Here is a 25,077-nt window from a genome sequence, read left to right as displayed (position 1 = left end):
ATAATATACTACATGATAATACATATATTTGTATTTTATAGGAGGACTAGCAGATGATATTATGGATCTCGAATATGTTGTTTCACAAAACAATAATGTAAAAGACATTATTTGGGAAATCAGTGATATACCATTGATTCCCATATATTGTGTAGGTATATCTGTCTCAAGTCAACATAGTTAAATTCGCCAAATGCTGTTGCAAAAAGGGGTCATGTGCTGGACGCTGGTGGCCCATGCCTATAATCCTAGCTACTGGAGAGGCTGAGATCTGAGGATCACAGCGGAAAGTCAGCCAGGCAGGAACATCCATGAGACTCTGATCTCCCAATAAGCAACCAGAAAACCAGAAGTGGTACTGTGCCTCAAGGTGGTAAAGCCCTAGCTTTGAGCTGAAAAGCTGAGGGACAGGGTCCAGGCCCAGAGTTCAAGCCCAACAAACAATCCCCTATCCCCCCAAAAATGTGCGATGGCAGGTAATGAGCTGTTCATATATAGCTCAGGCCTGTGGTCCCAATTAATCAGGAAACTTGGTTCTGAGTTTCAGAGGTTCTATCCTCAGGGCACTAAGTTTCGAGAGAAGACTTGAGCCCCTCAAGGGACACAAAGAGACATGTGCAGTGGAGGATGGCTTGTGTCTGTGCTTGGATGGGAAATCCAGAAACTGAACAGCCATTGCCCCAGTTGAGGAAAGATGAGGCTGAAGAGGAGCAATGTCCATGCTGGGTAGGAAAGTTCCATGAATCTCTCATCTCCAGCTGACTACAAAAAGCTCAAAGTGGACCTGTGTCTCGTGGTAAAGCACTAGTTTTGAGGAACATTGCTCAGGGATAGCGCAAAGGGTCCAAGATCAGAAATGCACACACGCACACACACACACACTCCACAGTAAATATTGTATTTTCAGTTCCTATGCAGAGACTGGACAACAGCTCAGCAATGTGTGAAATTCTTCTTCCCGTTTGTGTTGAGGGAGGAGGATAGATCATGGGACACAGAAGCAAAGACTTCAGAGGCAAATGACTATATAAATGATTAGCTTGTAAGACGTAAAGGAGCAGTTTTCTACCTTAAATACTACATTCCTTCAAAGCTATAGTAAAACAAATCCTCGTCATCATAAAAAGACAATGCAGCAGCTCTTCCTTTCTCTGCTTGCCTGTATGAAATATTTCAAGTATAAAAAATAATTTTCTCACTTACAAAAATGGACACCTGTGGCTGGCAAGGTGGCTCAGTGGTAGAGTGCTAGCCTTGAGCAAAAGAGCTCGGGGAGTGCCCAGGCTGAAGTGAAGCCACAGAAATGGCCAAACAAATAGTCACCTGTAATAAAGGCTAATTATATATGTAATGTATGTTTTCCAATATTCCTTTCAATTTCCCATCTTTAAGCATTTGCATTGGCTCCAGATGACACCAGAGAGGGGTTCCAAGGACAAACAGATTAGGCTACAGAAAGTAAACAGTGACCTAGGATGTTGATGTCAAAATATGTGCCAGAAGGATGTGGCAGTCACAGAAGACCCTGAGAGCCAAAATAATTTGAGCCAGATAAGAGGAATAGTGACAGATAGGGCATGAATGTGACCTAGGAGTGACTCCTGGAAGCAGAGAACATGCCAGAACCTAGGACTAGCAGATTAGGATTGGACAAACAAGGTGTGCTGTTAACTTGTCTACATGTACACATTGCAATATTGGGTGGATGGGAATATTTCTTGCGTGAGGAAGCAGCAGAGGTCATTGGGCCTGACAGGTGACCCTGCCTCCTTCACAATGGAATAGAACATGGAACCCTGATAGCAGGCCACGGTAACTCACAGTTGGCTCAAGCCAGCTCAATTGGCCTGTGACTCAGGAACCAGAAACATGTTCTTGTGCTGTATTCGCAGGTCTCGAGACTCTGGTCTCAGCCAAGAGAAGGATGGGTGCCTCAGTCAAAGCTGTAGACACTGGATCAGTGGCAAGCCACGAACCAACCATCTCAGAGATTTGTCCAAAAAGAAACCTAGGAAATCACAAGGCATCTCAGGCAAGGTATACTCATGATAGAAAACCTACTTAACCCCAACCTGGTCCACAGTAGAACCTTCTTATGTGATTTAGGTTTACTGAGATAGTACTGTCTGCATAGTTGTCAATCTACTCTATCACAATTACTCATTTGGAAGTGTTCTCATTTCCATGGTTTTTTTCTGATTCTTTGTCTCGCCTTAGTGTGCTAATACGTCAGCCCTGACCCTGAATGTGCCATGCAATATATGGAGCTCGGAGGCAAGCCTGCTGGACGTGTTGGTGATGAACCTGGTCCCAGCCTACCAGAAAGGCGATCTCTTCTATGTTGGAAACTTCCTCCACAATTATAGACAGTGGGCAACAATGGAGCAAGTGCTGGATATTGTGTTCAAAAAGTGAGTGTTCCCCCTTCAAAACCGGGACTGTTCAGCTATTCCTGGCTGAGTTGTGGAATACTTGGCACCCCTCTGAACCTGTTGATTTCATGGGGGTCTTCTCACAGGAGCTTGGCATGAGACAAGAAAGTGCATACCCTGCGTAGTTTCTTAGTAGTGGTCTGCCCAGGACATTTCCCAGAAAAGCTCCTGGAACCTCAGAAGCTTGCTTACTGAGGGGCTAGGATTACAGGCATGTGCCCATGGCACACGACTTCTGCCCTCCCCTAGGTGAGGTTCTAGGAAATCACATTTCCCATGAGTAAATAAGGTTTCATTACAAATTGGATGTCTGTGAATAATGTAGACCCAGGAAAGGCTGGGGTGTGGGGAGGTGGGTGAACTGGAGGCTGAATCAACTCAGAGATTTCAGGGAGGGATTATGTTGGCTTTACATATTTATAACCCCTGAAGCTTTTATGTTTTTGTGTGTGTGTCAGTCCTTCAACCTAAACTCAGCGTCTTGGTGCTGTTTCTTTGGTGCTCAGAGCTACCACTACAGCATTTGAACCATAGGTGCAATTCTGGCCTTTTAAAAATTAATGTCCTTAGACTTTTACTGACTAATGTCTGATCAGACTGTGCACCTGAGATCTCATGCTCCTGATTAGCTAGGATTAGAGGCATGAGCACTGTCACATTTACCTTGGACCAATGCATATAAGTCTCTTAGCAGAATTTTCACTGAACTGTATCTTACTTATTTATGTGTCAGATTCCATTCCCATCTGGGAATGAGCCCATCCCATATGTGTCCTGTGTGGGCAGAAAAGGAGAAGCTGAGAGGTGACTTCCTCCTGTCCTCCCATAGGTACAGATTCCCGGGCCGTAACTCTGAGGAAGATGAACAAATAAAGAAGTAAGTGGACTGTGGCACAAAGAAAAGGCCCCTTCATTCAAAATGGTATCTTTGAGGCTTCTGATTCAGAGAGCAGATTTCTCATTTGCACATCACTTGTGCTTTCCACTAGGGGCAGAGGGTTGGGGTTGGAGTGGTAGCAGAGGACACAGCTGTGTTGTGGTTGTGGACTCTCAGGGATGACAGGGAGGGCTGTGTGTACAAAATCAGTTCCTTCTTGTGACCTATCACAGTGAGAATATTGTAGAATTATCTTTCAGAAGCTTCTAGTCATGGCTGGTGAAGATCATTCTGCCTGCAGGAGTCTCCTCCTGCTTCCCAGCATGCAAGTGTGCATATAGCAGCCTTGCAGAAAGAGGCTATGGGAGGCCCAGGATAGGGAGGGCAGGCACTCACTCTTCTTGTCACCAATCTGCCCACAGCAGCCTTTGTTCCATCTTCACCATGTGGATGGACTGCTATCCTGCTGATTTCCGAGAGCCTCAGAACCGACACCCGGTGAAAGAACTTACCCACTATGCCATGCTCCACATGCCCTCCTCAGATCTGGTCCTCAATCTCCATGTTCATCTGGATGAGCTGGAGGAGAGCGGGAAGAATGAGACCAAGAGAGAGAGGAAGAAGTCCCTGTGTGGTCACCTCAGAGCTTGTGAGTAGGGATGGCGCCTGGGTCTCTAGGGATGAGCCTAATTGCCTGAGAGCCCTTATTACCCCCCAGGTTGTAAGAATGTCTTTTCATGATATTTTCTGCCAGGCAGTGTTGGTTCTATTGGTGAAAGCACTTGCGCTTAGCCACTCTTGGGAAAGACCTTACCTTCTCATCAGTGTTCAGTCCAAAGTAAACTTGTACAGCTTCCTCCATTAGAGCCTCATGGAAATTGAACTCCACCTGAACATCCAGAATCCACTCTCAAACTCCTTTACCTATTTCTGTTTCTCAGGCCTTGGCCGCCATAGAGCAGCTTCTCCTGACCTCCCAAGGAAGAAGCCCTCGGTGATGTCAAGGATGGTGATGGATGGGGATCTGGAGCCATCCCTGGACTACACAATGCATGTGCATGTAGAGGGGTTGAATGCATTTGCAGTGAGGCCCCAAAAGGTTGTGAGTCCTGTGGATAAGACAGTGGTTCTGAAGCCCACATGTGACAGAGCTGAACTTGTAGGGACCCCAAAGAAAGAAGAAGGTAATAGTGATTGTCTTCCTGTGACTTTCACAGGCAGCCCAGATCAGCTCAAAAAGGGTCAAATCAGCACGCCTCCTGGCGTGCTGGAGGGAGTAGCACACGTGGGGCTGATGGAAAATGTCCCCAGTCAGTGCTCAGGGGAACCAATGAGTGAGGTCCCAACATTAGATGAAGCTCAGGAAAGTGAATCTGTCCTCACTGAACATCTGGACAAATCTGTCCTGCTGCAGCAGAACCAATCTCCAACTGAGAAATTAGAATCTGCCTCTCCAGCCTTTGCTGGAGCAAATCCTATCTTTCATGAGGAGCTAGATACTTTGGAGGATTCTGAGGCAGAATTTATGTTTGAAGGCAACTTAGAAGCCGACCTAGCCTTAGAGCTTCCCTCCCCTCTCCCTGGGGATATCTCTCTTTTTCTTTTTGTCCTGATTGTTGTAAAATTTGCATTCTTTTTATTCTTCTCAATTTATTAAAGATATATGTTTATGTTGTAAAATTTATGGATGTTGAATACTCTGGCTTTTTTTACGTGTACAATCTGATGTCCCAGACACATAGTTCCTGAGTAAGGGCAAAAGACAGAGTGACCTGGATCTGTCCAAGATCACTTACTGGCTATAGAGGGAAGTGTTCAGTGCACTGTGAGGGCCAAGGAACCCAGCCCATGCCTGCATGGGGTGATCAGGCCACTACTAAAGCTCTAGGACATAGCAAACCAGATGTCCTTCAAAGTTGTTCTGTCTATTGAGACAAATGCCAGACTAAATGTTCTGTACGGGGGACTTTCTTCCATTAGTGAATTCAAGTCAGTACACTCCCCCATTTTGCTCTGTGCAAATATGTAAGGACATTTCACCTCCAAATACCACCAAAAATTTACTTTGGGGGAAAAGTATTTGACAAAATACATAGGAAATAGGTAAAAGCCATCATCAATAGAAGACAGAAGACTTAGCCAGAGGGACAAAGACATGCCAGGTGTCCTGGCCCATCTCAATAATTGTAGCTTCAAGAATGCCCTATACTTCCTCAAGGTTCAAATCAGCCCCTGTAGACAACTCTGAAAGACTTCTCCAATGAGCCAGCTAAAGTCAGGAACTCATAGCATGGCTCAAGTTACATCTTTAAGCATTGAACAAAAAATACGCAAGAGCTCAAGGCCCTGAGTTGAAATTCCACTACTGGCACAAAAGATGAAACATCTAGACATGAAATGTGGGCAATTGTAGCTTTAAACCACGGAAACAAAAACATACAAATGGGAATATTACATATATAAGCAAAAAGCCCAGACTTATAAACAATTGGTGAGTAGGTGTGGGTCTGTTTATGTTCTATGGGAGCATGTGGAATAATTTATGAAACACCAAATCGATTCCAGGTAGCCAAATGTGGATCAGGATGAGGTGGTACTATGTAGCGAATTGTGGAAGAATAGGATATACATCTTAGATATCCATATACATTTTTCTAAATGGAGTTGTCAGTGATTTCTCAGTCTTCCTGTCTCTTTCTGTGTTTGTCTGTCTCTGTCTCTATTTCTGTCAATGTCTGTCTGTTTCTGTCTCTCTCTGTCTCTGGGCTCTTTTTCTGTCTGTCTCTGTCTCTCGCTTTTTCTCTCTCTGTTTGGTTGTGGAGTTTGAACTCATGTTGTGGGCACTGTCTCTGAGCTTTTTTTGCACAAGGCTAATGCTCTTCCACTTAGAGTCACAGCTCCCCTTCCATTTTTTGGTGCTTAATTGGAGAGAAGAGTCTCATGGACTTTCCTGACTGATCTGGCTTTGAACCATGATCCTCAGATTTAGACTCCCAACTAGCTACCAGTACAGGCGAGATCCACCGCATCCAGTCAAGGAATCTTTTTTAAACCTGATTTTCTAAGAAATCACATAAATGTTTCATAGCAAAGGTTTGAAGCCTGACTTCAATGTGACATGACAAGAATTTTGTCAGCCTGAGAAAATTGAAGATCCTGGAGTGTTGTTTGTTGTTGTTTGAGTCTGGAATCCAGACATATACAAGCTACTGAAGTACTACACAATTAGCTTTACAATCTGAGTCTAGGGATTCAAGTTTATATAAAATGTTAGCTCTCCATCCTGCCTACCTCCGAGATAGGGTGCATGACTTCTGCATTTCTACTGGCGTTTCAAGAACTATTCTATTTATATAATTGTTGTTTTGTTAATCTGGTGGTAGAGCTGCCCACTTCTAATCAATGAGAGCTACTGGGAAGACAGAAATGAGGAACTTGAAATTGAATACCAGCCGGAGGCCAAAACTCAACAGTTGGTCTGAAAAATAATTGTAAACAAAGAGCCCAGGGCAAGTCCCAAGTCACAGAATAATACCTGCGTACTAAAACATTCTTGAGCAAAAATGCTTATAGTTCTGTGTAAATATACCATTGATTAAAAATAGATTAATATATATTTGAGTGTGTGTGTGTATCTATAAAGTGAACATAAGTGAATTCAGCAAACTCTGTATGAAAAAGGCGCTGTGAGCTGGCCATCTGAGTCACAGGCCTGTGATCTTTGTGATTTAGGAATCTGGGTTCTGAGTTTCAGGGACTCTTAACCCCAGGGCCTTAGATTTTGAGACCAGGCCTGAGCCCCTCTGAAGCAGCATATGGACATGCGCAGTGGGAGGACGGCTGGTGCGCGTGCTCAGACTGGCAATCCAGCCCCTCCCGGACCGCCATTGCAGTTTCTGGGAGAGACAGGGGTCTGGAGCAGAGAAGTTGGCGCTGAGGTGCTGTCCTGGGGGAAGCGATGAGGAAGGGCCGCCGTGGGGAAGGGAGGCCTCTCAGGAAAGCCCGCAAGGCCTTGTGTGCAGCGGGAACTTGTGGACGTCCTTTCTGGGGCTGGGGCCTGGCTGTGCCGCCCCGTGCGGCCTCCGCGGTCTTTTGGCGCCTGGCTCCGCCATGGTTGCTGTCAGGCCGGGCAGCGGATCCTCCCGTGCCTTGCCCGGCGTGGAGCCTGCAGGACGGCCAGACCCCAGCACACGGGGTGCAGGAAGCAGTGGGGTTTGCGCAGGTGTGCTGCTGGGAGGAAGGGCGGCGGGCTTTGTCTGAGGTGAGTCCCTTAGGTGTCTGGCTGGTCTGGAGGGGACACGGAGGTTTGGAGGAACGGCTTTCCTGGGGTCCGGTTAGTGTTTCGGGGTGATGGTGGTGTATTGCCAGTAAGGGTCATCCAATGCCTTAGCTTTCCCTCCTTGTTATGTCCTCTTGTAATGTGCGTGTGTGTCAGTCCTGGGACTTGAACTCAAGGCCTTGGTGTCCTCCCTGACTCTCCCCCCTCCTTTCCCCTCCTCAGGGCTGCCACTCTACCACTTGGATCACAGTTCTGCCTCCAGATTTCTGTTGGTTTTCTGGAGATAGAAGCCTCACAGACTTTGCTGCCCAAGCCGGCTCTTTAGCCTGACAGTGCAGTTGTGGATGAGAGTGAGCTGGAAGGAAGGGAGCCGCGACCCTTGGGCTGGTGGGAAGATGTTCATTTCGTGGGGCTTCACTGCGGTTTGAGATCAGTACCGCGGGTGAGCCGTGTAAGGAAAGTCCATCACATGCATAGCTGGCTTTGGTAGTTGGTGTGCTGGGAATGCCCACTCAGAGGTTCAGGGTTGACATTGGGGTGACTGGGCTGGGTGCCAGAGTGAGTTGAAAAAACAAAAACAAATACCGGGATTGAAAATCCTAGTGAATTTGTAATCTGAAATTAACAAAAGTGTACAAACAACAACAACAATGATGCTATTCAAAATGAGTGCCAAGATATGGACACAAGGGGTTTTTCTTTGTTGTCGTTTTTAATGTACCATGGGATGATTTTCTTTGTTTTCTTTGCATGGTACATCCCTGTTGTCACTGTATTTGATTTTGGTACCTTGCATCTTGTATATACGTTTATCTAATATCTGGAGTGGAAGGGGTATAACAAATTGACCCATTGGGGGCTGGGAAGGTGGCTCAGTGGTAGAGCGCTTGCTTTGCATCCATGATGCCCTGGGTTCAATTCGTCAGCAACACATCAGCAAGAAGAAAAAAGCCGGAAGTGGCGCTGTGGCTCAAGTGGTAGAGCACTAGTCTTGAGCTGCAGAGCTGAGGGACAGCACCCAGGCCCAGAGTGCAGGCCCCATAACCAGTCCACTCCCCCCCCCAAAAAAAAAACCAAAAAAACTAATTTACCCTTTGTAGCAATGAGACTCACAAGACAGTAGGTTGGAAATGAACTTATATTCGAAATAAAACTGCTTTTTTTTAAAAAAATGAGTTGTTTCTTTTTTTCACCCAGGGATTTGAGCTGAAGGACTGGGTGTTGTCTTGGAGTGTTTTTGCTCAAGGTTAGGGCTCCATCACTTTTCCCATAGATCACTTCCAGTTTTCTTGATAGTCAATTGGAAGTCAGAGACTCATAGGCTTTCTGCCTGAACTGGCTCTAAACTGAGTTTCTGAGTTCCTGGGCTCTTAAATATGATTAAAGCCCTGACCCAATGGCACCTTACAAAATGGTTTCTTTTTCATTTCCAAAAATTTTGAGCTTTTGGTAAATTAGGCATTTCTGGGCCCTGGTGGCTAATTTCTATAATAGTAACTACTTGCAAGGCAGAGATCTGAGAATTATGGTTCCAAGATAGCCTGGGCAGAAAAGTCCATGAGACACTTATCTCCAGAACATCAGAAAACTAGAAGTGGTGCTGGGGCTCAAGTTGTAGAGATGTAGCCTTGAGCACAGAGAGACTCAGTAATAAATCCCAGGCCCTGAGTTCAAGCCCCAAGACTGGTGGACAAACATAACTAAACAAACACAAAACCCAGACCAATTTGTGTTTGTGCCAGTGTTGGGGCTTGAATTCAGAGAGTGGAGACTATCACTGAGCATTTTTGCCCATGGTTAATGCTCTACCACTTGATCCACTGCAGCACTTGTGGGTTTTGATGGTTAATTGGATATGAGAGTCCAGGGACTTTCCAGTCCTGATTGGCTTCCAATTTCATTCCTTAGATCTCAGCCTACTAAGTGTTCTGGATTAAAGATCTGAGCCACCACCAACTAGGTGGCTAGTAATACGTTTTTTTTTGTCATTTGTGGGAGCTGATCTCTGTGCCTGGGCGATGTCCCTCAATGTCCTTCCACTTGAGGCACAGCACCACTTCTGGCTTTTTTTGCTCATGTGATTCTGAGTAATCAAAGCAGGGGCTCATGCATACAAGGCAAGCACTCTACCACTGAGCCAACTTCTCAGCCCTAGTACTACATTTTTAACATGTAAGATATTATGCTCCATGTGCTTGTGTACTAAAGTCTCTGAAAAATTCTCTTGGAAATACACAACACCAAAGCAAAAATTCCCCTTGCCTGGCGTGGAGCCTGCAGGACGGCCAGACCCCAGCACACGGGGTGCAGGAAGCAGTGGGGTTTGCGCAGGTGTGCTGCTGGGAGGAAGGGCGGCGGGCTTTGTCTGAGGTGAGTCCCTTAGGTGTCTGGCTGGTCTGGAGGGGACACGGAGGTTTGGAGGAACGGCTTCCCTGGGGTCCAGGGAGTGTTTCAGGGTGATGGTGGGTGTATTGCCAGTAAGGGTCATCGAATGCCTTAGCTTTCCCGCCTTGTTATTTCCACTTGTAATGTGTGTGTGTGCCAGTGCTGGGACTTGAACTCAAGGCCTTGGTGTCCTCCCTGACTCTCCCCTCTCCTTTCCCCTCCTCAGGGCTGCCACCCTACCACTTGGATCACAGTTCTGCCTCCAGATTTCTGTTGGTTTTCTGGAGATAGAAGCCTCACAGACTTTGCTGCCCAAGCCGGCTACTTGGCATGACTGTGCAGTTGTGGATGAGAGTGAGCTGGAAGGAAGGGAGCCACGACCCTTGAGCTGGTGGGAAGATGTTCATTTCGTGGGGCTTCACCGCGGTTTGAGAACAGTACCGCGGGTGAGCCATGCAAGGTAAGTCCATCACATGCATAGCTAGCTTTGGTGGTTGGTGTGCTGGGAATGCCCACTCAGAGGTTTAGGGTTGATATTGGGGTGACTGGGCTGGGTGCCTGAGTGAGCTGAATAAACAAAAGCAAATACCCGATTGAAAATTGCATTCCTAGTGAAACTCCAAAATAAAACTAAAAACGAGTAAGGACAGCAACAACAAAAACAAGATGCTAGGCAAAATGAGGCCCAAGATTCAGACACAAGAGGTTTTTCTTTGTTGTTCTTAGTGAACCATGAGATTTTTTTCTTAGTTTCTTTTGTATGGTACATCCCTATTTTCACTGGATTTGATTCTTGTACCTTGCATCTGTATATACATTTCTCTACTTGGGGAGGGGAAGGCTTATAACAAAATGGTGAAACATGATCACAGGATGACCCCTTGCAACAATGAGGCTCCCAAGTCTCTCTGTTGGAAATGAACCTATGTTGGAAGTAAAACCGCTTTTTAAAACAATGTGTTTTTTGGCCAGGGATTTGAACGCAAGGACTGGGTGCTGTCTTGGAGTGTTTTTGCTCAAGGTTAGGGCTCCATCACTTTTCCCATAGATGCCCTGCAGTTTTCTTGATTGGGAGTCAGAGACTCACAGGCTTTCCTGCCTGAATTGGAACTGAAGTGAGATTCTGAGATCCTGGGCTCTTGAGTGAATATGATTATAGCCCTGACCCACTGGCACCTTACAAACTGCTTTGTTGGTTTCATTTCCAGATTTTTTGAGCTTCTTGTAAATTAGCCATTTCTGGACGCTGGTGTCTCATGCCTATAATCCTAGCCACTCAGGAGGCTGAAATCTGAGGATTATGGTTCAAAGTCAGCCTGAGCAGGAAACTCCATGAGACACTTGTCTCCCGAACACCATCAGAAAACCAGGAGTGGTGCTGTGGCTCAAGTGGTAGAGCTGTAGCCTTGAGCACAGAGAGCCTCTGGAATAGAGCCCAGGCCCTTAGTCCAAACCCCAGAACTGGTAGAAATAGAAAACTAAACAAAGAAAAAACCTAGACCATTTTGTGTTTTGTGCCAGTGTTAGGGATTGAATTCAGAGAGTGTCAGCTATCATGGAGCTTTTTTGCTCAAGTCTAATGCTCTACCACTTGAGCCACTGCACCACTTGTGGGTTTTGATCTTTAATTGGACATGAGAGTCCATGGACTTTCCAGTCCTGATTTGCTTCCAATCTCATTCCTTAGACCTCAGCCTCCTGAGTAGCCTGGATTAAAGATGTGAGCCACCAGCAGCTAGCTGGCTAGTTGTACATTTTTAACATGTCAGATATTATGCTCCATGTGCTTGTGTACTAAAGTATCTGAAAAGTTCATTTGGAAATACACAATACCAAACCAAAATTTCCCCTAGTCTGTACTATTCATTCAGTCATTTCCAAGTGTTCTAACAATGAAAAAGGTGGTTTCATTTACTTGACAGTGAGTGTAAACTACACACATAGTGGTATATTGAGTGCTTCATCTATTCCCTTAAGGGGGAAAAATACACTAAGTTCCAGTACTTGGTAATGTTGGTGACATATTTTAAAATCTGTTATTAGCATATGTTAATTCTAAAGGGGATTTCAGTGGCTGAGATCTGTAATTCAAGCTTTGCAAGAGGCTGCGATCATAGGACTTCCCAGTCTAACTGGGCAGAGGAGCCCATGAAACTGTATCATCAGTTAAGCAGCCAAAGTTCGGGACTGCAGGCATGGCAAAGCACCACTCCCCTGAAAATCCATGTGTGAGCAGAAGCCCTGAACTCAAGCCCCAGTGCCATTGCTTGCACATACACACACACACACACACACACACACACACACACACACACACATCACTGATGCAGGTATTATTTTCATTTAATTTTCTTTGCACAGTATTTGTGTTATTTTATCTCATTTTTATAGTTTTTACTTGTGTAAGGTTTCCGCAGTAGCATTTTTAACTGCACAGGTTACCGCATCTGTGTTGCTTGTGGCATGATTGTGATTTCCTGTTTGCCAGTTTCTTTGTGACATTACAGGTTTTTATGTTTATACATGTTAATTGGATTCCTTTCCATCTAGAGGTAGTAACAATACTTTCTTCACCAGTGGTGACAATTTCTTATATTGGAAAATGCCATTCTAAGTGAGGCTGTTAGCACCAAATATTGTCCCTGCTCTTGAGGCATCAGTTCTTCAACAGAGCGAGGAAATATGTGTGTGTTTTCTAGCCCCATGTATACAAGTAGGCAGAATATATTTTCACATTTGTATGTATCTCTAATAAGTTAAAGTAGAGTTTCTTTTAACATATTTTCTGGCACACCATAGCCTTATCTACCACCACATCAGCTGGCACATTTCCAAGTGTTCTAATGATGAAAAAGGTGGTTTTATTTACTTGACAGTGAGTGTAAACTACACACATAGTGGTATAGTGAGTGCTTCATCTATTCCCTTAAGGGGGAAAATTACACTAAGTTCAAGTACTTTGCTCCAAATCATTTATCTTTTAGAGCTTGGGCCACCTACGTGGATCCTCAATATTGTAGGCCAGGAAATGGATACACACACACACACACACACACACACACACACACACACACACACACACACACACACACACACACACACACAGCATTAGTGTAGAAGCTTCCCAGCAAAACAGCTGCACCATGAATACTTGTGAGTGAGGGTGGGAATGAGTGCATCCCCTCTGCTAGCTGTTCAGGGCCCTCTCCATGGGTCTGTGGACACTCCTTTCAGAAACCAGCCTCTCCCCACAGTCACCAGCAGCCACCAGCATGTGGGTAGAAGTGGCCTGAGTGATGGTCACAGGACCTTGGTAAAGTGAGCTTTGTGACGTCAATTGTGACATTTTTCTATTCCATCTCTGTTAGAGCTCTCTGCCTCAAGTGGAGTGGGCATGTATGGCAGAGGTGAATTTAGTAGTTTGGTGAACAAAGGGATCATGTAACATTGATTACTATTTACCATGTACTCAGAAGTACGTGTATCAAGAACAGTGGGAGCGCATCCTGTTGGTGGCTCATTTGTCTCCTGTATTGTTCATGTATTTTGGACTGGTTGTGCTGAAATTAGCGCTGAGTCTTGTCCCTTACCTTTTTCATTCAAGGCTGCTGTCCTATCACTTGACCTACTTCCGGATTCTTGGGGTTAATGGACATAAGAGTCTCTTGAAAGCCAAGAGCTCATTAGGCTTACACGTGTGAACCAAACTACTTGGAAGACAAAGATCTCTGAGGGTCGAGGTTCAAAGCCAGTGAGGAGCAAGAAAGATGTTCATGTGTTGTCTTGGAAGCTCAGGAGACCAAGATCTCTGGAAATCCAGGGGTGGTGCTTCATTCAAGCCTGGATAAGCTAGACCCAAGTCTAGCCACGAGTCCAACCCCTCAGCCCATTTTTCCAACAAGGAATCAATGGAAACAAAAGGCGGCTCAGGCAAGGTATAGTCAAGAGACCTTCTTGTGTGCTTTTAAGAGTCCATAGTGATAAGTCACTTTCTCTGTGGTTTTCATTCCACTCTCACAGTTACTCAACTTGAAGTGTGCTCTCATTTCCATGTTAGAAAGATCCATTCTCTTTAAAACCTTAGGGAGAGAGTGATTCAGCCCAAACCTGAATGTGCCCTATAATGTGTGGAGTCAAGATCCAGGCCTGGTGGAGATGCTGGTGATGAACCTGGTCTCTGCCCACCAGAAAGGTGATCTCTTCTTTATTCAAAACTTCCCACATAATGACAGATTGTGTGGGACAATGGAGCAAGTACTGGCTATTCTGCTCAAAAAGTGCACTCAATTCCCCCTTCAAGTCCAGGGCTGCTCAGCCCTTCCTGGCTGCGTGGTGGGAACACTTGGCACCTGTATGAGCCTGTTTGTTTCCCTGGAGTCCTCTCATGGAAAGGGAGACATAGTCGGGCACACCGTACCTAGATTCTTAGGACTAGGGCACCCAGGATTCTGTGTGTCAAGTGTGGACAGTTTATTTTCCCATCCATCTACTCCCTGAGGCACATTTCTCTTTTCTGAGAAGACTGACACTCTACCTGCATTTCCAGAATTTTCCTATTTTACTGAAGATGAGCATGTGTGTGGAGCGGCTAGGATTAAAGGCATGAACTAGAGCCACCAACTTCAGGACTTACTTAGTTGACGCCCTAGGAAACCCCATTGATCATTGATAAATAAGGCTTCAGAAGGTGCATTGGAGGCCTTGAAGTAATTTACCCTGAGAAGGGCTCAGAGCAGTGGCCTAGCCCTGTATCTACTGAGGCTTGAGCAAAGATTATATTGGGCTTGCTCATTTACAAACCTCTGAAGCACTTCCTTATTTTTAGTTTTAGTTTTTGGGTGCTGCTCCTGCGACTTGAACTCAGGATGTGGGATTTGTCCGAAGTGTTGTGCTCAAATTTAGCACTCTATCACTTGAGCCACAGCCCTGTTTCTGGCTTCTTGATGGTTAATGGATATAACAATTCCTTGGCTATTTCCTGCCCAGTCTGGTTAGAACTGTGCTGCTCAGATCTCAGCCTCCCATGTGGCTCGGGTTAGGGGTGTGAGCCACCGGCACCTGGCAGAAGCATTTACTTTGGACTCACTCATTCAAGCCTCTTAAAATTTTCACGGGCCATTATAGACATATCTCCCGTACCTTCTATTTTATATTCTCACCTGGGCATTAGCCAGCCCCATAGGCCTCCCGTTAGCTCTGAACAAGAGACTTCCTCCTCTCTTCCCTCAGGTATAGATCCCTCCATCCTAACTGTGAGGAAGATGAACAAGTTAAGATATAAGTGGATTTTGGGAGCAAGGGAAGGGATTTCCTTGAAACTGGGAACTTTGGAGCTTCCGACTCAAAGTGCAAAGTTCTCCTTTGCACACCACTTGTGGTTTGCAGCAGGGGGCTGAGGCTTGGGATGTGAGTGGATGGCAGAGGACACAGCTGTGCTGTGGTTGTGGACTCTCAGGGATGACAGGGAGGGCTGTGTGCACAAAGTCAGATCCAGTGGAGAAACCACCTTCTCATTGCCTATCACAGTGAGAATTTTGCAGAATTGTCTTTCAGAAGTTTCTAGAAGTAGGTGGTGAGGGGCATCCTGCTTGGAGGAGTCCACTCCCCCTTCCCAACATGCAAGTCTGGGTATAGGATGGACAGCCACAGCATAGGAGTCCTGGCAGAAAGGAGCTATGGGAGACTCAGGATGGGGAAGGTGGCCTCTGACTCTCCCTGTCCCCAATCTGCCCACAGCATCCTTTGTTCTGTCTTCCCCATGTGGAAGGACTTTGCCCCTGATGATTTTTATGCACACAAGAACAGAAACAATCTGAATGAACTTATGCACTATCAAATGCTCAACATGGCCTCCTCAGACCCGCTCCTCCACTTACAAGTTCTTTAGAGCATTTGGAGGAGCCCCTGACTAATCAGAACAAGGAAGGGAGGGAGGAGTCCTTGTGTAGCCTCCTGAGAGCTTGTGATAGGGATGGAAACAGGGCCCCTAGCGATGGTCTTCCCAGGCTGGTGATTGGCGGGGAGCTCTTAGTACTCCCCAGCTTTGCAAAGTGTCTTTTGATAGATATTCTCTGCGAGGCAATGTCTACTCTCAATTTGAAAGCACTCAGTCATAGCCATGGGTGAGGAAAAGCCCTGTCTTCTCATCAAAGTTCAGTCTCAACTCAAATGCTACAACTGCCTCCATTACATCCTCATGGCAGTTGAGTCACACCAGAACTTCTAGAGTTCACTCTAATACTCATGTACCTATTTCCATTCCCAGATTTTTGTCAACGTAATGCAGTCCCTCCTGAACCCATGCTAACGAAGCCCCCAGTGATGTCCATGGTGATGACAGGTAGATATCTGGAGCCATCATTGCACTGCCCCAAGCGTGTGGATGGAATGTGCTTATTTTCATTTGTAGAAGGGCCACAATAGGTTTTGATTTCTATGGACACCCTATGGAACCAGTGTCCAGTTGAGAACTCAGGAAGAACATCTTGCCTTATGTGTGGTGGTAGATTCCATTGTGCACTCTGAATTAGCCTTCCTGCCTGCAGGCAACTTGGAACAAGGTCTAGTGTTAGATCTTGCCTCCCTCCTCCCTGAGCAAAGCCTATTTTACTTTTTTTCATGATTTACTATTTATAGTTTTAATGGTATTAAAATGTCCATGTTTACATGATGTTGTACAATTTTGAATACAAAAAACTGTGGTCTCTTCTACCTCCAATCTGATATCCTGGGCACATGGGGCCTGAGTGGGAGGAAGCAGACTGTGCTGAAATAGGACCCTTGATGATGAGAGACAAAACTGTGTTATATCAGAACAAGTACCTTTGAAAACTCGTCCTTCTTGAATCTCAAGCCCCTTCTCTTACTAGGGATAACTTCCCCTTTCCAGCCAGTCGGGTAAATGTGTTGATGTTTGAAGCTCTCTGCCAACAATGAGCCATTCTGCACTGTGCAAATAGAGAACATATAAATTTTTAAAGCAAGAGTTAAATATGTGCTGCAATTTTATGCTCTTAAAATGGTCCTTGCTTTGGGGTTTGCATGAAGATTTGCTAAGTCTGCATGAGGGTTTTCATGGACTGTAAGCGATCAAGATGACACAATAAAAGACCCATGCCTGCTTTTGGAGAATGGGCTGGAAATGAGCTTGCTGCACATATTAGCTTACCTGGGCTAGGCATTTTTTCCTGTAAGAAGTTATTTTGGCTGCCTTTTCCCATTCATTATATCAAAAGCTACTACCTCTGACATGTAAATAGATGAACTTTTATGTAACATTTAAGAAAATCTGAGGAATATTTAACAGTATTTGGAAAAGGGTGTCTTTTGGGGTAGCCAAAATTTTATTTTGACCATGTTGTCATTGTTCTACTCAAACAGATCAATGTGTCTCTGTATACCAGGTTAGGAACAGTTCTGAGTCTCCCTGTCTAGAAGCACAAGTTCTATGAGTCCTTGAATTTCATCTGCTCTCTATCCCATGGCAATCAATTCTGAGAGGAGGCCTGGGCCTTGCAGTGTGGCAGAGGTGCATGTGCAGAGGGAACATGGCTGGTTGGCATGCTGGAGTGGGAAATCCAGAAACTCTGGCAATCACCAGTTCGGTGAAGAGTACAGAGGGTTTAGGAAGGGACCGAGTGAAGAGTGTGCGTGTAGGGGACATGTGTGCCGAATGGTGGTGCTTGAACTTAAAAGCTGGCCACTGTCCCTGAGTTCTTTCACTCAAGGCTAGCACTCTAGCACTTTGAGTTACAGCTAGAGATAAGAATTTGATAGCATTTCCTGACCTAGCTGGCTTTGAACCACGATCCTCAGATCTCATTCTGTTCACTAGCAAAGAATATAGGCCTGAGCTAGAGACACTGTGTTCATACCGTGTTTGTGTATAGCTATTGGTGGTAAAGAAGACTCATTTACTCAAGAAATAAAAGACAATGAACGAGGGAGATTGTTGATGAAAATCTGCATGTCTGACAGAAGACTTGGGTAACATTGTGACAGGAAAAGCTAAATTCTAGAATTGGGATTATTTTCTGTATTTACTATATACGTCATTTACATATAATATATAATATATATGGCATAATATACTATATGATAATACATATATTTGAATGTATTTTAAAGGAGGACAGGCATATGATATTATGGGTCTCGAATATATTGTTTAACAAAACATTAATACAAGAGCTGGGAAGGTGGCTCAGTCCAGAGCGCTTGCCTTTCAGGCATGAGTCCCTAGGTGCAATTACTCAGCACCACATAAGCAAAAAGAAAATAGCCGGAAGTGGTGCTGTTGCTGAAGTGGTAGAGTGCTAGCCTTGAGGTGAAGTGCTGAAGGACAGCGCCCAGGCCCAGAATTCAGGCCCCACAACCAGAATTTTAAAAAACCAAAAACCAAAAAACAAAGAAACATGAATATAAACACATTATTGGGGAAATTATTGATATATTTGTCTCAAGTCAATATAGTTAAATTCGCAAAATGCTGTTGCAAAAAGGGGTCATGTGCTGGGTGCTGGTGGCCCACGCCTATAATCCTAGCTACTCTAGAGGCTGAGATCTGAGGACTGCACCTGAAAGTCAGCCGGGGCAGGAACATCCATAAGACTCTGATCTCCGAATAAGTGCCCAGAAAACCGGAAGTGGTCCTGTGCCTCAAGGTGGTAGAGCCCTAGCTTTGAGCTGAAAAGCTGAGGGACAGGGCCCAGGCCCAGAGTTCAAGCCCCACGAACAATCCCCCAACCCCCAAAAAATATGCGAGGGCAGGTAATGAACTGTTCATATGTAGCTCAGGCCCGTGATCCTAATTAATCAGAAAATTTGGTTCTGAGTTTTAGAGGTTCTACCTTTGTAGCCAGGGGCACAAAGAGACGTGCAGTGGAGGATGGCTTGTGCCTGTGCTTGGATGGGAAATCCAGAAACTGAACCGCCATTGCCACAGTCAAGGAAAGATGAGGCTGAAGAAGAGCAATGTCCATGCTGGGTCGGAAAGTTCCACGAATCTCTCATCTCCAACTGACTACAAAAAGCTCAAAATAGATCTGTGTCTCAGCTGGTAGAACACTAGCTTCGAGGAAAAATGCTCAGGGATAGGGCAAAAGGTCCAAGCTCACAAATGCACGCGTGCGCACACACACACACACACACACACACACACACACAAAAGCAGTGTAACTATTGTATCTTAAATTCCTATGCAGAGATTGGACAACAGCTCAGCAATGTGTGAAATTCCTTCTTCCCGTTTGTGTTGAGGGAGGAAGAAAGATAATGGGACACAGAAGCAAAGAATTCAGATGCAAATAACTATATAAACGATTAGCTTGTAAAAATGAAAGGAGCAGTTTCTACCTTAAATATTATATTCCTTCGAAGCTATAGTAAAACCAGTCCTAGTCATCATAAGAAGACAATGCAGCAGCTCTTCCTTTCTCTGCTTGCCTCCATGAAATATTGCAAGTATAAAAAATAATTTTCTCAGTTACAAAAATGAACACCTGTAAAAATGGCTGATTATATGTGTAATGAATGTTTTCCAATACATCTTTGATTTTCCCATCTCTAAGTATTTGCATTTTTTGGAGAAGACACCACAGAGGGGTTCCAAGGACAAACAGATTAGGCTACAGAAAGTCAACAATGACCTAGGATGTAGATGTCAAAAATATGTGCCAGAAAGAAGGCCCTGAGAAATCAAATGAGTTGAGCCAGATGAGAGGAATAGTGACAGATAGGGCATGAATGTGACCTAGGAGTGACTCCTGGAAGCTGAGAACAAGCCAGAATCTAGGGCTAGCAGATGAGGATTGGACAAACAAGGTGTGCTGTTAACTTGTCTACATGTACACATTGCAATATTGGGTGGATGGGAATATTTCTTGTGTGAGGAAGCAGCAGAGCTCATTGGGCCCTGACAGGTGACCCTGCCTCCTTCACAATGGAATAGAACATGGAACCCTGATAGCAGGCCACGGTAACTCACAGTTGGCTCAAGCCAGCTCACTTGGCCTGTGACTCCGGAGCCAGAAACATGTTCTTGTGCTGTATTCGCAGGTCTCGAGACTCTGGTCTCAGCCAAGAGAAGGATGGGTGCCTCAGTCAAAGCTGTAGACACTGGATCAGTGGCAAGCCACGAAGCAACCATCTCAGAGATTTGTCCAAAAAGAAACCTAGGAAATCACAAGGCAACTCAGGCAAGGTATACTCATGATAGAAAACCTACTTAACCCCAACCTGGTCCACAGTAGAACCTTCTTATGTGATTTAGGTTTACTGAGATAATACTGTCTGCATAGTTTTCAATCTACTCTATCACAATTACTCATTTGGAAGTGTTCTCATTTCCATGGTTTTTTTCTGATTCTTTGTCTCGCCTTAGTGTGCTAATACATCAGCCCTGACCCTGAATGTGCCATGCGATATATTGAGCCCGGAGGCAGGCCTGCTGGACATGTTGGTGATGAACCTGGTCCCTGCCTACCAGAAAGGCGATCTCTTCTATGTTGGAAACTTCCTCCACAATTATAGACAGTGGGCAACAATGGAGCAAGTGCTGGATATTGTGTTCAAAAAGTGAGTGTTCCCCCTTCAAAACCGGGACCGTTCAGCTATTCCTGGCTGAGTTGTGGAATACTTGGCACCCCTCTGAACCTGTTGATTTCATGGGGGTCTTCTCACAGGAGCTTGACATGAGACAAGAAAGTGCATACCCTGCGTAGTTTCTTAGTAGTGGTCTGCCCAGGACATTTCCCAGAAAAGCTCCTGGAACCTCAGAATCTTGCTTACTGAGGGGCTAGGATTACAGGCATGTGCCCATGGCACACGACTTCTGCCCTCCCCTAGGTGAGGTTCTAGGAAATCACATTTCCCATGAGTAAATAAGGTTTCATTACAAATTGGATGTCTGTGAATAATGTAGACCCAGGAAAGGCTGGGGTGTGGGGAGGTGGGTGAACTGGAGGCTGAATCAACTCAGAGATTTCAGGGAGGCATTATGTTGGCTTTACATATTTATAACCCCTGAAGCTTTTATGTTTTTGTGTCTGTGTCAGTCCTTCAACCTAAACTCAGCGTCATGGTGCTGTTTCTTTGGTGCTCAGAGCTACCACTACAGCATTTGAACCATAGGTGCAATTCTGGCCTTTTAAAAATTAATGTCCTTAGACTTTTACTGACTAATGTCTGATCAGACTGTGCACCTGACATCTCATGCTCCTGATTAGCTAGGATTAGAGGCATGAGCACTGTCACATTTACCTTGGACCAATGCATATAAGTCTCTTAGCAGAATTTTCACTGAACTGTATCTTACATATTTATGTGTCAGATTCCATTCCCATCTGGGAATGAGCCCATCCCATATGTGTCCTGTGTGGGCAGAAAACGAGAAGCTGAGAGGTGACTTCCTCCTGTCCTCCCATAGGTACAGATTCCCGGGCCATAACTCTGAGGAAGATGAACAAATAAAGAAGTAAGTGGACTGTGGCACAAAGAAAAGGCCCCTTCATTCAAAATGGTATCTTTGAGGCTTCTGATTCAAAGTGCAGATTTCTCATTTGCACATCATTGTGCTTTCCACTAGGGGCAGAGGGTTCGGGTTGGAGTGGTGGCAGAGGACACAGCTGTGGTGTGGTTGTGGACTCTCAGGGATGACAGGGAGGGCTGTGTGTTCAAAATCAGTTCCTTCTTGTGACCTATCACAGTAAGAATATTGGAGAATTACCTTTCAAAAGCTTCTAGACGTGGGTGGTGAAGATCATTCTGCCTGCAGGAGTCTCCTCCTGCTTCCCAGCATGCAAGTGTGCATATAGCAGCCTTGCAGAAAGGGGCTATAGGAGGCCCAGGATAGGGAGGGCAGACACTCACTCTTCTTGTCACCAATCTGCCCACAGCACCCTTTGTTCCATCTTCACCATGTGGATGGACTGCTATCCTGCAGATTTCCGAGAGCCCCAGAACCGACACCCGGTGAAAGAACTTACCCACTATGCCATGCTCCACATGCCCTCCTCAGATCTGGTCCTCAATCTCCACGTTCATCTGGATGAGCTGGAGGAGAGCAGGAAGAATGAGACCAAGAAACAGAGGAAGAAGTCCCTGTGTGGTCACCTCAGAGCTTGTGAGTAGGGATGGCGCCTGGGCCTCCAGGGATGAGCCTAATTGCCTGAGAGCCCTTATTACCCCCCAGGTTGTAAGAATGTCTTTTTATGGTACTATCTGCCAGGCAGTGTTGGTTCTATTGGTGAAAGCACTTGCGCTTAGCCACTCTTGGGAAAGACCTTACCTTCTCATCAGTGTTCAGTCCAAACTAAACTTGTACAGCTTCCTCCATTAGAGCCTCATGGAAATTGAACTCCACCTTAACATCCAGAATCCACTCCCAAACTCCTTTACCTATTTCTGTTTCTCAGGTTTTGGCCACCATAGAGCAGCTTCTCCTGACCTCCAAAGAAAGAAGCCCTCAGTGATGTCAAGGATGGTGATGGATGGGGATCTGGAGCCCTCACTGGACTACTCAATGCATGTGCATGTAGAGGGGTTGAATGCATTTGCAGTGAGGCCCCAAAAGGTTGTGAGTCCTGTGGATAAGACAGTGGTTCTGAACCCCACATGTAACAGAGCTGAACTTGTAGGGACCCCAAAGAAAGAAGAAGGTAATAGCGATTGTCTTCCTGTGACTTTCACAGGCAGCCCAGATCAGCTCAAAAAGGGTCAAATTAGCACACCTCCTGGCGTGCTGGAGGGAGTAGCACACGTGGGACTGATGGAAAATGTCCCCCGTCTGTGCTCAGGGGAACCAATGAGTGAGGTCCCAACATTAGATGCAGCTCAGGAAAGTGAATCTGTCCTCACTGAACATCTGGACAAATCTGTCCTGCTGCAGCAGAACCAATCTCCAACTGAGAAATTAGAATCTGCCTCTCCAGCCTTTGCTGGAGCAAATCCTATCTTTCATGAGGAGCTAGATACTTTGGAGGATTCTGAGGCAGAATTTATGTTTGAAGGCAACTTAGAAGCCGACCTAGCCTTAGAGCTTCCCTCCCCTCTCCCTGGGGATATCTCTCTTTTTCTTTTTGTCCTGATTGTTGTAAAATTTGCATTCTTTTTATTTTTCTCAATTTATTAAAGATATATGTTTATGTTGTAAAATTTATGGATGTTGAATACTCTGGCTTTTTTTACGTGCACAATCTGATGTCCCAGACACATGGTTCCTGAATAAGGGCAAAAGACAGAGTGACCTGGAGCTGTCCAAGAGCACTTACTGGCTATAGAGGGAAGAGTTCAGTGCACTGTGAGGGCCAAGGAACCCAGCCCATGCCTGCATGAGGTGATCAGGCCACTACTAAAGCTCTAGGACATAGCAAACCAGATGTCCTTGAAAGTTGTTCTGTCTATTGAGACAAATGTCAGACTAAATGTAATTTATAGGGGACTTTCTTGTAACAGTGAATTCAAGTGTTTATGCACACCCATTGTGCTTTGTGCAAATATGTAAGTAAATTTCACCTGAAAATTACATTGAATAGCTCCTTTGGGGGAAAAGTATTTGACAAAATACATAGGCACTAGGTGTACTGAAAAGTAAAAGCCATCATCAATAGAAGAAAGAGCACTTACTCAGAGGGACTTACTCAGAGGACATGACAGGTGTCCTGGCTCATCGCAATTATTCTATCTTCCAGACTGCCCTGTCCTTCCTCAGGAAGGAGGTTCAAATCAGCCCCCATAGACAAATATGAAAGACACTTATTCACTGAGTCAGCAAAAGTCAGGAACTTGTAGCATGGCTCAAGTTGTATGTTTAAGCACTGAACAAGGAAATAAGCAAAAGCTCAAGGCCCTGAGTTCAAACTCCACTACTGGTACAAAGGATAATGACATCTAAACCTGAAATGTGTGCAATGGTAGCTTTAATCCAAGGGAAAAGAGATGTATAGAAATGGGAAAATTATATATTAGTTTAAGCAAAAAGGCCAGACTTATACATTAGGTCCAGATATGAAATAGAAAAAAATGAACGAGCTTTACAATGTCGGTGTGGGGCAGGGGAGGGTGGGAAGGATTGGGTGGGGGGGAGGGGAGAGGCTGGGAAGGGAAGTGAAGGGTAAACAAAGGAGGAGGCTGCAATGCTTGGTAAGAAATGTATGCATTATCCTGCCCATGTAATTGTAACCCCTCTGTACAGTATGTTCTCAAATAAAAGAAAAGAAAAGAAAAAGAAAAAAATGAAGTTTACCTTCACACATCAACTCCTGGCCATCAATTTTGTCAAATAGGCACAATGCTGGGTTTGAATGATTCATTGCTCTCCATACTAGAAAGTTATAATCTCTAATTAACCCTCAAAAAGAAAGAACTGGGGTCAGGCTCAAGTGGCAGAGCACCAGCCAAGAGCAGGAACAAGTGAAGTGAGAGCAGGAAATTCATGACCCACTACCTGCATAAGAAAACAGCAAAGAAGCCTGCAGACAACAGCTGCTATGCTAAGGCTGAGTCTTTTCTCTCTGGGGATCAGGACATGTAGTATTTTTCTATCTCTACTTACTTCAACCTGAACACTAAAATGAGTCACTAAGATGAGCCTCTGTTGAGACTTTGTGTAACTCTCTTTTGTGAAACACCCTAGAATGTTAATCCCATGTGTCTCATGGACCAGTGATGTTTGGCTCAATGGGTAGATACTAGCCTTGAGCAGAAAAGCTCAGCAATAATGCTAAGGCACTGAGTTAAAGACCCAGTGCCGACATGCCAAAGAACCTATGCAGTTTACACACATTTCTCAATGGCTTAATGAGTTTTCCATATGTTTAAAGGTAGGGCTTATTTCTTTTTAGTTAAATGAGATAATTCCTAGTCGTATATTCCAAGTTTCATGGTTCCATTCTGCCTTTTTTTTTCTTCAAAAATGCTCTGGAGATAAGGACCATTTTGAATATATTTGTTAAAGCAAAGCAGATTTTTTTCTTCATGAATGAAAGCATTTGATATTTATGCAAATGGTTTAGTTGTGGGTGGTCCATGTGTGCATTATTGAAACCATATACAGCTATACTTGAAAAGATGATGCAGCTGACCATGGAGATGGTATGGAGATATTA

The 25,077-nt window shown here is 45.0% G+C and overlaps 1 protein-coding gene across 9 annotated transcripts in view; it reads left to right on the top strand.

Annotated features, from left to right (window-relative positions):
* The window catches only part of LOC122114492, a 45,441-nt gene extending 22,312 nt beyond the window's left edge, over window positions 1–23,129 (top strand). For 3 of the 9 annotated variants that reach the window (XM_042687687.1, XM_042687685.1, XM_042687691.1), the window contains exons 6-10: window positions 1,893–2,037; window positions 2,218–2,411; window positions 3,262–3,309; window positions 3,732–3,958; window positions 4,251–4,993. In XM_042687687.1, the coding sequence (XP_042543621.1) occupies window positions 1,893–2,037; window positions 2,218–2,411; window positions 3,262–3,309; window positions 3,732–3,958; window positions 4,251–4,966 (1,330 nt within the window). In that variant the 3' untranslated portion in view covers window positions 4,967–4,993. Of the gene's footprint in view, window positions 1–1,892; window positions 2,038–2,217; window positions 2,412–3,261; window positions 3,310–3,731; window positions 3,959–4,250; window positions 4,994–20,354; window positions 20,549–21,398; window positions 21,447–21,867; window positions 22,095–22,386 lie in introns of those variants that run through there. The other 6 variants (XM_042687693.1, XM_042687690.1, XM_042687692.1 and 3 more) reach the window with 4 other exon arrangements.
* Window positions 23,130–25,077: the final 1,948 nt, after the last annotated feature.

This window comes from Dipodomys spectabilis, unplaced genomic scaffold, assembly GCF_019054845.1.
Source record: "Dipodomys spectabilis isolate Male_0828 unplaced genomic scaffold, ASM1905484v1 ptg000108l, whole genome shotgun sequence".
NCBI lineage: Eukaryota > Metazoa > Chordata > Mammalia > Rodentia > Heteromyidae > Dipodomys > Dipodomys spectabilis.
The sequence above is the reverse complement of the archived record's forward strand: the minus strand, read 5'-3'. Positions and strand labels throughout refer to the sequence as shown.